Consider the following 15,492-nt stretch of genomic DNA (forward strand, 5'->3'; position numbering starts at 1 on the left):
AAAAGCATTTTTAATGTTGTTTCAGCCTTAATTTCTGTCCAAAATGTAAGATAGTATTCATCTAACTTCAGATCAGATTCCCAAGACTTCTCCCTAACATGCCTTTCTTTTGTCTTCAGTAAAACTGTTTACCTATTAATGAAAAATTTCTAAGTTAATATTTTATTTAAAACCTATGTCAAACTTACAGTTTAGTGCATTATAAAGAAGTTCAAAGTCTTCATTTGTTTTAGGATTATGCCTCCGGTGATAGTCCAATTGTGTCCATTCTTCTTTTTCTTTTATTTTCCTTAGTTCTTCTTGGGCTTCCCACTCCAACCTCAACTTTTTCTGTTCTTTTAGTTCCCTTACAAAGACTTTAGCATGCCATTGCCTGTAGCGAGTCTGTATTACTATCGCCTGTATTTATATTAAAAGGAAATAAAGTGCCTACCATCAACTTTTTGATCAGACAATAAAGAAAGACAACGATTATTTCAATACCAATTCAGCAATAAAACAGTGCTGAGTCTGATTTTAGCTCGGTGTTAGATATTCTTACATATACGAACATAGAAGCCACAGATAATACATGTCACTGCTATTTGTCTTGTAATCTAGCAAATACACCTTCACAGAGGCTGTTAGTATAATGCTTAATTTGAAATTCCTCTCTGCTACTTAGTAAGTAGATTTATTTGGGGCAAGTTTCTTGCCATCTCTTTACTTCAGGACTCTCATAAAAAGTGATAACAGTATGCTCAGAAAGTGCTTAGCCTCCCAGGCATGGTAGTGCATGCTTGCAATCCCAGATGCTTGGGGGGCTGATGCAGGAGGATTGCAAATTCAAAGCCAGGCTCAGCAACTTAGGCACTGTCTCAAAAAAAAAAAAAAATTAAAAGGGCTTGGGATGTGGCAAAAAAATTAAAAGGGCTAGGGATGTAGCTTGGTGGTTAAGTGCCCCTGAGTTCAATCCCTAGTGCAAAAAAGAAAGAAACAGCTTAGCCCAAGTCTGGTACATCACATTACAAATCCTCAATTTATACTATAATTTTTATGAATTTTTTGTTATTTCTAGCTCATCTTAATTTCCATAAGCTAAGGCACATATTTAAAACAAAACTGTATTTCCTAAACACATACAGGTATATGTGGAAACCAGCAAGGATTAGATAAAAGAGAGACATAAAGAAGAATTAAATTATATGAAATGGAAACTTATTTGGCAGTATTTCATAGTATTAACCCCTCAAAACTTCATGATATAACAGAGTTTTATAACTTTATAAACTCAAATAAAATGTGGGGAGTTTACAACAAGATTGAGGACAAAACATGCTGGCACATTTCTTTCCCGCTTCCTAATGTCTGATAATTACAGCAAAATGTGTAAAGCAGAAATCAATAAAGTCAATGGATCATACTGAATGGGTCACCCGAGGGAATAGAAATTTTAAAGAATCCCCTCAAGCAAAGAGACAGATGGAACATACTAAAGAAGGAATCTATAGCCTAGTGGTGCACTGGAGAAACAAGCTAGAAGTCAGACAAGTGGCCCTGGAACTGCTTCATGCCCCAAACTGGCAGATTCTCTGAGCAGAAGGGCAGCCAACCCAGTACCTGCCTGAAAAATGCAAATGGGACATGCCCCTATTAAACAATCTAGGTAAACAGCAACAGAAATATGTACCCCTAGGCAAGAGTGGTTAGTGTGCCCAAAGGCTGGTGAGACTGAGGATGTATAGAAACGCCCTATCCAGAAAAATAGCTCCGTCCCAGAATCAAGCCTTATACTGTAAAAACACTCGGATTAGAAAGTGGTAAACATGCTGTTAGCACATTGCATATTAGCAAATTAAGTTCTACGTTTCCAATTCCGTGAATATTTAAGTGAAATTAACAAAGGTGAATTAAAATAGGTTGGAAATCATAACCTAGAACATTTATTTTATTATATTAATTAATATTATTACATATGAGTACTATAATTATATTATTATCTAATTATGTATTATATACTATATTTAAGTTTTAATAGGTATTACACATCTGGGATGATAGAACAAAATGAGTTAAGAATTTCAAATCTTCTGAGAGTACATACCCCAGTCTAACCAAGCATTTGAGAAGAGCCAACAAAATAAAAAGCCCCTCACCCAAAAGAACAATTTATTCTTGCTTGAAACATAATTAGTAGAAGAGTAATTCTCAAAGAGTAGTGGGAAGACCAGCAGTATGGGCATTATCTAGAAAAGTATCAGCAGGCAACCAGCTTCCAGCACCCTCCCCCAGCCCCTTGCCCAGCAGATCCCAACAACTCTCCAGGGGATGTGGAAGCTGAAGTTTTAGAACCATTTTATTAAAGTAAAATAAAACAGAAAACAAGACTAGAGGTAGTTCATGTTTTCAGTGTAAAAGTCCATCAGTATAAAACAAGATTAAAAACAAAAACCAAAAAAGGACTGTGGAAAAATCTTGAAAATTAAAAAAAAGAAACAATAAAATATGTGTCAGTTTGGGTGGTTATTAAACTTTTAAAATTTATTAAAGACACCAAAACAAGATTTGTATAAATAACAGGAATTTTCCCCTCTCGTATGACCATCTGGTCACTGGCGAGCAGTTTAGGGTTGGTAGGAAAGCTCTGCCGCAGCAGTTAACAAATTGCTTCCTACTTGTATGTCTCACTTGGCTGATCCACTTATCATCATCTTCCAGCCAGTAAGTAGTGGGAAAGGAACAAAGAACACTTTAAGAGTAACTCCTGGAAGTGCCTCACATTACTGCCCTGCAGACCCTGTTGTCTAGACTTTAGCTACATGCTCCCCCCCACTGATTTACAAGGGAGCTTGGAAATGTCATCTTCTCTGGACAGCCATGTGCCCTGTTAAAGCTTCAGTACATGGGAGAAGGGAAGAAAGAATATTGGCAGATATTTGTTATAATCTGATCTGCAGAATGTAGAGTCTGAGAAGGAATTAATAAGCAGAAACTTAGGTGAGAAAATCTTTTAGCATGCAGAAGGAAAGGTCACAAAAGTTAGAAAGCAATGAAGAGAAAAATCACAAACATGAAAGATAAATCCAGTCATTCCAAAACATGTCGGATACAAGTTACAGACAGAATGAAGAAATTTGATTACAGAAATTACTCAAAATAAAATAGAAGAACATTTCCCAAAGCAAGACATAAGTTCTCAGAAAGGGTCCATTACAAAGTTTCAAAGGCAGCATGGTAACATTACAAAATACTAAGGATAAAGTGAAAATCCTAAAAGCTCATAGAAAGAGGAAACAAAGAAATTAGAATCAGATCAATATCTAACTGTCAAATACGGCTTCAAAAGTTACAAAGGAAAATAATTTTGAAAATAAACTTGAATCTAACCTTTCAAACCCACTCAAATTAAAACCCACATATGAGGTTCATTCAACAAGGACTTACATGGTTCACTCCCTATGCATAGTCTCTGAAGGAATTACTCGAAAGTGTGTTCCAGCAAGAATAATAAACTCAAGCAGGAAAATTAAAGCAGGGAAAAAAGGCTTCAAAAAGACTTATGAAGCTAAATATATTTATTCAGAAAAACAAATATATGTATCAAAGCAAATATTTAAAATAACAATCTAGAATTATAATTATATTGTAAATTATCTTTACTTATAATTCTAAATCCTCGCCGTATAGGAGGAATAGGGGAGGAAAGAAAAAGAAAGGAAGAAAATAAATGCATATTAAGGTTCTGTTCACAGAAAGGAAATACAGTGGGATCATCATGCATTTGGCATAAAAACAAAATAGGCATGTTTAACAATTTTTTAGTAACTAGTAGAAAATGCATATTAACTTGTAAATTACCTACTCTAAATTTTGAAAAAATAAAAACATGAAAAAGCTGATCAAGCCAACAAAAAAGAATAAACAAACAAAAATGATTAGTAAATTAACAAGATGAGATGGCAGAAATGAATACAAAAATATCAACCACACATAATATAATCTTGCTTAAAACAAGAACTATGAAGCATTGAATTCTAAAACCTTTTTTAAAAATAAAATAAACATGACCCAAGTGGAAAGGAAATCAATGAGAATAAAAGGACTTATTAAATGAAAATTGACCTCGTATAGCCTTTTAACAGTTCACGGCCCACTCCTCACTTTGACCTCCCACAAAATCTCCAACCCATCTTCCAAGATCCTCTGGGGCCAATGTATGTGGGTCTTGATGCCATCCCTCTTGGCAGGCATTTAGATTGTAACTGCTCTAGTAAGCCAAGTTACACACTCCATTTGCTTTACAACTTCAACAAAGTCAACTGATATTTACTCTTCTCTTTTCTCTTATATTCTTTGCTATATATAGGAATTTTTTCCCTTTAATATCATTTTATTGGCATTTGGAAAATAGTACAGAGAGGGCTACTTCTCTACCTAATATCCTATGTCCTCTATTTCCTCCTACTAAGAAGATCTCAGCTTTCTGGAGGAACAATATATTAATTAATAAATGCACTTAGCATTTACTCCTTCGGGAGGGACATCACGGGACATGGCTCAGGCCAATGACATGAAAGCACATGTCACTGGATAAGGTTTTCAGGAGGAAGGCTCATGGGTCATGCTCCCTTGACTTCCCTCTTGTTCCAACACAGAATGCAGATGTGATGAGAAGAGTCAACCATTTTGTCACCATACAGTAATACTCTATGCATGGTGAGACTGTAAAAGAGTGGGAAGATAATTGGAGTGCAGGTTCCTGAGGATACAGTAAATTACCATCCAAAACCAGAACAAAAAGAAAGTAAAAATTAGTTTGTACTGAGAAATGAAAAAAAAAAAACACATCACTGTAATAAGTGACACTAATCAAGACAGCCACAAAGCTAACAGGAAACAATATTTCTCCCAAGGATGCTCTGCAGCTATAAAATGTCATAGCAATCCCTCTTTCTTTGAGTAACTATTTTCTTACTCACTGACAGACTTTCTCCTCTCAAATCATAAACTCAAAGAAACTTTATTGCTTGAAATTAGATCAGTAAGAACAAAGCATCCCAGTGTTGTCGAAAAGGCTCTAAATCACCTTGACAGGGAAAGGCAGCCTTGATTTTCAACCACGGGTGCTGAACTTGGAGAACTTCAGAGATAACTTCTATAGCTCTTTTAATTTCATTCCCAAGAGAACAGAATCCTGGTTCACCTTGCAATCCAGACCTTGATGTTGACCCACTTACATGCTTTAACAGTTTATCAGTTATATTTGATACATACACACCAATTTTAGACATTTGTGTGGATGTTGTATGTGCAGCCTTCCTGTATACAGAAGATCAAGAGATTACTTTGCTTAAATTCTACCTGCATTTCAATTTCCCCTGAAATCTCACAACTCTATCTTTTCTCTTGTTGGGTAAATATTAATTTAGATTAAAAACAAAAACTCATCAGGCTGGAGTAACTGGGACTGATAAACCAGGTTCAAAGCTTTCCCTGTAGTGAGTGGTCTCCCTCAGGATGATAACTCCACAGACTTGATTTTTTTTTTTTTTTGTATTCCAGGTCTGTCTCTCAAAATAATGCTAGGAGGTAGATCCAACTATATGCTCTCTAGAAGGGATCAAATAGGTTGAAAGTTAAAAGGTGAAAAAAGATGAATTGTATAAGTGATACCAGTTAGAGTGGCTAACTCTCTTGTGCACTCTTGTTCTATTGAGTTTCAAATAATCTGGCAAGCTCCCTACATGATTCTACTGTGACAAGGAAGGGTTAAGGCCAAGGGACAGAAGTGTTGAGGAAGCTAATAATGGCCAAAGGTACCTGAGAGTCCCTAAAGACAAGGGAAGGGTTAGGAGCACTTAGGGTCTGGGTTGCTTATACAGAGGGATATTGGAGATAGGTCTGCATTGACTATCCATGAAACACGACCCATACACATATGGGTTCTTACTCAGGCTGGTGTGGCTTAGGAAAACACACACAGAACAACTGGCTTTATATATTTAATTTTTAGTATTTATTCACAATGAAATTATCTTACCGCATTGAATCTTCGAGCATGGTATTTTGCTGCTGAAATATAATCCCCTGGTTTTAACAGTTTATCAGTTATATTTGATACATACACACCAATTTTAGACATTTGTGTGGATGTTGTATTTGTAGTTTGTTGGAGCTTTTTTCTCTGAGAAACTGTCTAAAGTAAAAACAAAACATTTAGGTAAGTATACATACTTAAACATACTATAAACACTGACTGTGAAAATACACACATACAACAGAGAGAATATTTTTCTACTCAGTCCAGTAAATTTTGCTTTTACTATCTTAATTGCCACATAATAAATGAGGAGAATTTGAGAAAGTCATATAGTATACAACAATTGTTGATTCCATAGTTTCAGAAACCTAAATGGAAAATTAAAAATATTACCTGGGTGTCCCTGGAAAATGCTTTTTTTCCCCCTCGGATATATTTAGGTACAGTTTGGGTTCCAGCATTGTGATATTCTATTCCTGTTATTTTATGCTTAAATCCACCAAGAAATGGCTTATGAAAATCAGACTTTATAATCTCAACAGTTACCACCTGGTACTGATTAATGCCTAAGGAGATAAAAACCAAGACTGAATGGAAGTTCAGTTACAAAGGAAAACTAACATAGTTTATCTGAAAGACATCAAATAACTCACCAATTTGTACAGTGACAGTTAGGATTTGAGAGACATCATTTAATCCCTCTATCCTTTTTATTGGATATTGATCTGGATTTGTAGAAAAGAGTTCCAGTTGTATAATTTCCTGTGGCTTAACTCCATGTTGTATTAAAGTCTCATTATTTTTAAAAATTATTCCTGAAAAATTTTAAGAAGTTTTATGACAAAAAATGGCTATTTTTTGTTGTTGTTTTAGTTATGAAATAAAATTATATATGAATAGTGTACAACATGAATTTCTGATATATGTGTACATTGTGAAATGACTAAATCAATCTAATATAAGTATTACCTCACATAATTTTTTATGTGTATGATGAGAACACTTAAAGTTTATTCCCTTAGAAATTTTCAAGTATACAGTGTACGGTTATTAACTATGTAGTCACCATGATGTACAACAGTCTCTAGAAATGGCTAATCATATGTACTCATTTTAAGGTGATGGAAAATATCCCAGGTGCTTGTGGGAACACATATCACTTAATCACTAAATATAGTATGAATGTTTTCCATCTCTTGCTGTAATAATAGTACAGAAAATACCATAACAGTGACTATAGTTCATAATAACCTACTATATATTTTATGCAAACTAAAAGAGAAGAGCTTAAAGTCTTTGAATATAAAGTAATGATAAAGAAATGGAAACATCCATTACCCTGATTTGATTAGTACACAATGTGTGCATTTTGAAGCATCACACTGTTTCTCATAAATATGTACAATTTTTACATATTAATCAAAACAATTTTAATCTTTAAGGAAAAATAAATGTTGCCTGATTTGATCATCATACATTGTATACACATATTAAATTATCACACTGTACCCCATAAATATGTATAATTAAAATAATAATTAATAAAAAATAAAAATCAAATTCTACAATAGGAAGGATTATAGCAGCATTCCTGTTCTGAAATTCAGCATTATAAATAAAACTACAATTCTCATGTCTTCAGATATATAAATATAATAACATGAAACTCTATAGACATTTAAAAATAAAAGCATTCTATAACATGAGCAGAACCACATACTATAAACACTGACTGTGAAAATTCACATATATTATATATAAATATTACACACATCCATTCCAGGGGAAGCATAATTATTTTAATATCCATTTCACCCTCTGGTGTTTATAAATATAGACTCGGAATTCTAAATAATCCCTTCCTGTCTCTCCTACCATAGTCAGAAACACACATAAATTAATGCCAAGGTGGAGACTAGACTCACTTTTGTACTGAAAAAAAGTGAACTTTGCTTTATTTTTGTTGTCGTGGTTGTACTACTTTATCTTCTTCCCTCTCTCTATTCCACCCTGCCATTGATGTATTTAAAAAATTAACTGATCACATTTCTCTGTTTCACGGCATATGAAGATGCAATAATGTTATGTTACTGGCTGCTGTTTTGTCTCATGGAATCTTCATTGATGGAATCTATCAATCTTCAAATGTATGGTCTTCCTCAATTACAATTTTGAACTTGAACATAACAAAAGCTATACCCACAAATATATCAGACAGCACAAAACTACTTTGGCTATATTTGAGAAAACACACTCAAAGATTTGTGAATTTCAATTTCACATCCTACATTCTTAATTTTTAAAATTAACTTGAATGTCATATGGGCTTTGTTGAATAATAGCCCCAAATTTGTCCACATCATATTACCTTTATAGCAAAAGTGACTTTGCAGATTTGATTAAGGATTTTAAGATGCAGCGACTATCCTGGACTATCTTATTGAGCCCTAAATGTACTTATGTGTGCCCTTGTATAAAAAGAAACAAAAAGATTTGGCTACAGAGGAAAAGACAAGACAGTATGACCAAAGCAAAGAGAGAGCTGCATCTGCTATTCTGTGGCTCTGAATATGCAAGGAAGCCAATGAACCAACGAATCCAAGAGATGCAACTCTAGAAGCTGGAAAGGCAAGGAGGTGGATTCTCCCCTAGGGCTTCCAGAGGGAGAAAGGCCAACTGAAACGTTAACTTTATCCTAATGAGACTGATTTAAGATTTCTGGCCCCCAGAAGTGTAAGAGAAACACATGTGCTGCTTTAAGCCACTAAGTTTGTGATTAATTGTTACAACAGACCTAGAAAACTGATACAGATTCCTAGAGCTCTGGTTTTTCCTCCATTTATTTCTTTAGAGAGTGCAGTCCCATCAAATTTGAGCTCCAGTTCCAGTCCTGGGAGAAATCATCTATCTTAGAGGATGGCTGGCATCAAATCGAGCTGTTCTATAATTGCTGCTAACATAAACCTATTACTCAGTGATAATATCTGGTACTTACAAAGAAGAAAGGTGAAGAGGGCAGGGATCCCTGAGTACCACTGGCCATCTACTACAGTCACAAAGTGCTCTCTTCTCTAACTTTCAACTTTACCTTTGAGTTAATGCTCAGCAATTGCTACTTCCCTCTTTGGAGTTATACCTCCAATTTCAGTTCAGATTCTGCTACTTACCTGTCATGTGATTTTATAAAAAAAAAAAAAAAAAGTTCCCTGAGTTTCAGTTTCCTTCTCTCAGAGAAAGAGTTATTAATATTACCTACACCAAAGGGTTGCTGTGTGGATTAAATGATAATGTAGGCAAAACATTTTGCAGACATACTAACACATAGTAAGGGTTCAAAAAATAAACTAATCATGATGATCATTATTATTATTATGACTAATAATTATTTAAACTTTAGCCTTGTTTCCTTAGTCAGGCTTTAAATGTGCTATTTGCACAAATCTTACTTTTGGAGTATATTCACTATAAATTGATTTTTTAAAAAATGATTTTGAAACTTCTTTTTTCTCTGCAAACATTGTGTAGCATCTTTATAAGTCAATACCAAGACTTTTAAAACTAAAATATTAGAATTTGTTCAGACACATTGTAAAAAAAAACATTTTTTGCTAGGTTAGTCTGGTTCTCTATCACAGTTACAAAGACTATGTCCAGTCATGATCAATCATGATTCAAGACTAATGTAACTTCAATGGGGCTTCTCAATATCATCCACAAAATATAAACAAACCAGACATCACAGGAATGACCTTAACATATACAATATTCAGAAACCATTTTCAGTCTTCTTGTTCTATACATTATCCTTATCTTATTTCTTCAATCTCAGCTCCTCCCATCCCACATACAAAATCTACTTCCAGCCACTCAAAATGTCTTATCACTTCCTAAAAGCTCCAGTTTTTCTCATCTCTTTGGGACTTAGCACAAATATCATCACCTTTATAAATTGAAACATTCCATAATCTCCCAGATTTCTTCCTTCCTATTCTCATAGCTCTTTGTGCAGATTTCCAATAAAGCATTTGAATGTTATATGGAAACTCTTGCCTGCAATTCTCCCCCTTACTAGTCTGTAAGCAATTTGAGAACAGGAATCGTGTTTCATGTTTCTCTGTTATCCTTCACTATCAGCAAAATATCTAGAATCAAATGTCTTTAATAAAAAGGAATTAAATGAATAAATACATAACCACAAGTTAATGCTAAAATAGTAAATGTGTAGATCAAAGGTCTTGACTGTTTACATACTAAAACTGGAGAAATCTTAATAAGTTCATGAACCTTCAAACTTACCTTTGTAACTTATCTGTAGTACAGAAGGTGGGATATGTAACAAGTGCGAAAAGTGATCCTTGAGGTGTTTAAAAATAGTGTCAACTTTAAAAGGCATTATAATTTCCTGGCCCACAGGAATAAGTACAACTCTTACTAAAGATAAAAAGAGAAAATAAATAAGCATCGTCAAATACAGCAAGGGTCAGTAACCTACACTCCACAAACAGAATTATGGGCTGACTTTTAACTGTGTGAAACACAGGTTATTTCTGCTATATTTCCCCACCACACCACAATGATATCTAAAGAGAAATGACCAAACTGAGCTACAACCTTAGGTTTTGAAAATTAATCCATAATCTCAAAATTTTTCATCAATGTTCACCACCTATATTATGACTTAAGTACAGAAAGTAGCTCTAAAAATCAAGCATTTTTGTCTAGTGAGTATAAGAAAATGAGACCTTGAAATAGAAAGGTTGTCTCAGAACCTGGAAATGCATTTGAACTCCCCATTATAACTACTTTTCACAAAACTTTACATTGTATGGCTCACACTCCACCCTACAAAATAGGAAATCAAGATGCTTATGTGTTGAGCAAGACAAGGTGGCACATGCCTGTAATTCCAGTGATTTGGGAGGCTGAGGTAGGAGGATTGCAATTTCAATGTTAGCCTCCGCAATTTAGTAAGGCTCTAAGCAACTCAATGAAACCCTGTCTCTAAATAAAATATTAAAAAGAGTTGGGTATGTTGCTCAGTCGTTAAGCAACCTTGGATTCAATCCCAGGAGCAAAAAAAAAAAAAAAAAAAAAAGAAAGAAAAAAGAAAAGAGGGCTGAGGTTATGGCTCAGTAACAGAGCACTTGCCTCTCTTATGTGAGGCATTGGGTTCGATCCTCAGCACCATATAAAAATAAACAAAATAAAGATATTGTGCCCATCTATAACTAAAAAGTTTTTTAGAGATGCTTTTGTGTTAAAAATTAAAAACTTATCATAAATGATCATCTATTCACAAATTATATGGAATAAGTATATTATAAATTATTTTACCTTTATAGACTTTAACTTTTTGTTTCAGTCAGCTATTTTGCCACTGTGACTAAAAAACTAAACTGGAATACTTGTGGAGGAAGAAAAGTTTATTTAGGGGCTCAGAGGTCTTAGTTTCAGAGGTCTTAGTCCTTAGAAGGCCAGCTCCATTCCTCAGGGCTTGAAGTGAGGTAACATCATGGAGGAAAAGTGTGGCAGAGGGAAGCAGCTTACAAGATGATCAGGAAGCAGAGAGAGAGACTCCACTCGCCAAATACAAATATACACACCCCAAAGCCATGCCCCCAATTCCCATCTCCTCCAGCCACATCCTACCACTTCAGTTACCACTCAGTTAATCCCTATCAGGGGATCAATTCACTAATTGGGTTAAGATTCTCAAAACTCAATCATCTCTCTTCTGAACATTCTTGCATTGTCTCACACATGAGCTTTGGGGTGACATTTCACATCCAAACCATAACATTTTTAATAGAAAGGATGCAATAAGTAATCATCATATTATGGGTCAAAAAGCTTATATATTTCTAGATGCCAGATAAGACAGTTTTCAAAAAGCTGAGACATTTATCAACACTCCCATGGGAAAAAAATCTAACTAGGCATTAGTCATATTAAGTTTCTTTAAACTTATTAAAAATTGTTCTCACAGTTCTCTATGAAAAAAAGAAACACAGAAATTATCAGAAGGCTATTTTGTTTCTTGGTGCAAAAAGCTATGGAATTGTCTTACATAGCTATAAACTAGATTTTTCTAGTTTCTTAATGTGTTTAAAATTTTAATGATTTTGTGTTTAATGTGTTTAAAAATTTTAATTAATTTAAAATTTAAGAAATTTTAATTAATGATTAATGTTTTTAATTAATGATTAAGTGGATTCTTAAGTTTTGGAATGGGAGGTATATTGAGGGAAGCTTGATAAGTACAGGGTCAAAACAACTTTTTATTTTAAACACTCACCATGTTTTTAAGTTACAATATCAGGGAATTATAGAAACACCAAAAATGGAACCCAAATTTACACTAAATAATGAAATTGAGAGATACTCAATTCTATTGTGTATTGTATAACATAATTAGTTTTCTGAACATACCACACAGGGTTAAACAACCCACTATAGTCAAAACTTACATTTTACCAGCCAAACTGCTATTGCTATTATCATTATTAAATGACAACCCCATGTTCTCCATCCTATGAGTGGAAACTCTCAAAACACATGAACAATGAAAGAAAAGGCAGTCAGTTAATGGTTTTCTGTGTAACTAACTTATTACTTCTCCCCTTCTCTATTATTAATAATATTATAATGAGGCAAGGCATGGTGGTGCACGCCTGTAATCCCAGGAGGCTGAGTTAGGAGGATCACAAGTTCAAAGGCAGTCTCAGCAACAGCGAGGCACTTAGCAACTCAGTAAGACCCTACAAAATAGGGCTGGCAATGTGGCTCTGTGGTTGAGTGTCCCTGAGTTCAATCCCCAGTACACACACACACACACACACACACACACACACACACACACACATCTCAAATAATGAATGCTGCTTTAGGGCTTTAAAATTGACCTAAAATGAGAGACATTGATTTTTCCAAGGCTAAATATATGGTTAACTCTTAAGCAGACTATAAAAATATGTAAAAGCAGCATAATACAAGGAATGAACAAAGAATATGAAACTAGGGAATCAGGTTTCTAGCTATGTAAAGCAATTCCAAGTTGGCATGCAAAAGAACTGTAATTGTACTCAATAATTTTTCTACCATTTCCCAAGTTCCCTAAACATTTTAAACTTATTTATTTGAATAAATAAGTAAATGTGAACTTAAAATTTAGTGATGTTCATTTGCTGGGGAAGAAGAGTAGATATTGCAGAACAGAAAAAAGTTTTCACATAGCAGGTACTGTGGTGCATTCCTGTAATCCCAACAACTCAGGAGGCTGAGGCAGGAGGAAACAAAAAATAAAATGGGGTGGGAATATAGCTCAGCGAAAAGCATGCAGGGGTTCCATCCCTAGTACCAAGAAAGAAGAAAAGGGAACCTTTCACACGTTTTTCAGTGGTGAAACTATGGAAATTTGGTGGTCATGGGAAAGGAAAACTAGCAGCAAACATAAAATAGGTATTCAAACAAAAATAAACAAAAAATTAACAAGGAAAAGCAACTCTTCATTGAAATGCAGAAGTGAAATATGCTATCTTCTTTTGGAAATACCTGTGGCTGAAGATTCTCTCACTGATGTTTGCAAAGACTCCTTCATAGCCTTTATTTTATTCAGAAATGCCAGAGTTTCCTCATTTGAATCCTGTTGGGTGAACTCCACGTTGGGCTGCGGTGAATACCCTGAAACAGGCAAGGATTTTCTGGGAGACACAGCCTCTTCCAGGCGTCTTCTTTCCTCGTTCAATTCAAGGCTTAAAATGCTGATGTCACTTTGCTCACTGAGTTCTAGTTCAGATTCATGCTCTTCACTTACATCTAACTCTGAACGTTCTTCTGAGGGTGCTGGAATATTGACAGTGTCAATAACCTCCTCATCTTCTTCTGGCTTCACCGTATTTTCAATATTAAACTCTTCCTCTTGATCAGACATTTTCCTATATCAAGAAAAATTAACACATTTACTACATATGTAAGAGTTTCTCCACCAAGTATCAAACTCATTGCTAACATAGAGTGATGTTCATACTAACATGGTGTTCACGGCTGGGTGCGGTTGGGCACGCTAGGCTGACACAGGAGGATCAGGAATTCAAAACAGCCTTAGCAAAAGCGAGGCCCTAAACAACCCAGGGAGGCCCTGTCTCTAAATAAAATACAAAATAGGGTAGGGGATTTGGCTCAGTGGTAGAGTGCTTACCTAGCCTGTGTGAGGCACTGGGTTTCATCCCTGGCACCACAAAAAAAAAAAAAAAAAAAAAAAAAAATTTTAAAAATAAAGGTACTGTGTCCATCTACAACTAAAAAAAAAATCTTAAAAATAAAATGGTGCTCATTTTTTTAAAAAATGTTGATCATTTTCTTGATGCCTGGCATTGGGCTAAAAACCTTGGTGAATTTTTACTTCAAAAACACCGCAGAAATTTTTTTTAAATTACCACAAAAAATAATCTCAAAACAATTTTAAGTAATATTCTGTAACAAGTATGTCGAAAATATAGTTGAAAATATCTTGCCATCTCTTCTTTTTCCAATAAAGAGTTCCCAGAGGAGGGAAAAAAAAAAAAACGACTTTTTGAACTACTTTTCTTTCTGAATATAAAACTAATATGAGGTTTATGCTTCTGGATTACAAATGATTAGATGCTTCAAGGAACCTGGCAGCTCCAGAGCCACTGTATCCCACAGAGAATACACCCTGCATTAGCTCTGCTCTCACAAATCGTAACAGAAACAAACATCTTGACCAATCTAGACTGAGTTTGGAGTTGATTCCATCCAGAGTTACAGTAACTAAGAGCCTGGTTGTAGGAAACAGCGTAACAGTATCTAAAAGCATAGGCCAAATGAGTTGAGAGAATTCTAGAACCTGACTGCCAAAAGGAGAAGTTGGACCAGGAGCCAATATAGCAGGAGCCTACCTATAGAGGCCGGCAGCAAGAAGTGGAGGAGATCACAAGTGCCCTGAGGCTGCATTTCTATGGCAACAGCTGGGGGGAAATTAAACCTAGGAACCTTAAGGAGGTAGGAAAGATCTCTCTGGGGCTTCCATTTGAGCACAGATGTTTATGGAGGGAAAAAAAAAATCACCCTTAGTCATTGGAGATATCTGGCTACTAGAGGACAAATTTTTTGAGCTGGAACATCTGAAAAATAAATAATCATTGAACTCAAAAAGTAAGCTATAAAGTATTAGAGAAAGTTGAAGAGAGAGTTAGCAAACTGGAAGATAAGATTTTATATCACATACTGCAAAGAGATAAGGATATGAAAATAGGAATGATTGTTATGGTTTGGATATGAGGTGTCCCTGAAAACCTCATGAGTGAGACAATGCAAGAAGGTTTGGAGGAGAAATGATTAGGTTATGGCCTTAACCTAATCAGTGAATTAATCCCTGATGGGATGAACTGAGTGGTAACTAGAGGCAGGTGAGGTATGGCTGAAGGAAGTGGTTCGTTCAGGTATGGCTATGG

General features: G+C 34.9%; 1 protein-coding gene across 1 annotated transcript in view; it reads right to left on the minus strand.

Annotated features, from left to right (window-relative positions):
- Positions 1-13,949, minus strand: part of Iqub (IQ motif and ubiquitin domain containing) — a 56,846-nt gene extending 42,897 nt beyond the window's left edge. Inside the window, exons 1-6 of the mRNA XM_026388699.2 lie at positions 13,571-13,949; positions 10,316-10,450; positions 6,673-6,834; positions 6,413-6,585; positions 6,020-6,175; positions 189-399 (exon numbers count right to left, since the gene is read on the minus strand). Of these exons, the coding sequence (XP_026244484.2) occupies positions 189-399; positions 6,020-6,175; positions 6,413-6,585; positions 6,673-6,834; positions 10,316-10,450; positions 13,571-13,949 (1,216 nt within the window). The remainder of the gene's footprint in view (positions 1-188; positions 400-6,019; positions 6,176-6,412; positions 6,586-6,672; positions 6,835-10,315; positions 10,451-13,570) is intronic.
- Between the last annotated feature and the right edge of the window lie 1,543 nt (positions 13,950-15,492).

This window comes from Urocitellus parryii, chromosome 3 (genome assembly GCF_045843805.1).
Source record: "Urocitellus parryii isolate mUroPar1 chromosome 3, mUroPar1.hap1, whole genome shotgun sequence".
Lineage (NCBI taxonomy): Eukaryota > Metazoa > Chordata > Mammalia > Rodentia > Sciuridae > Urocitellus > Urocitellus parryii.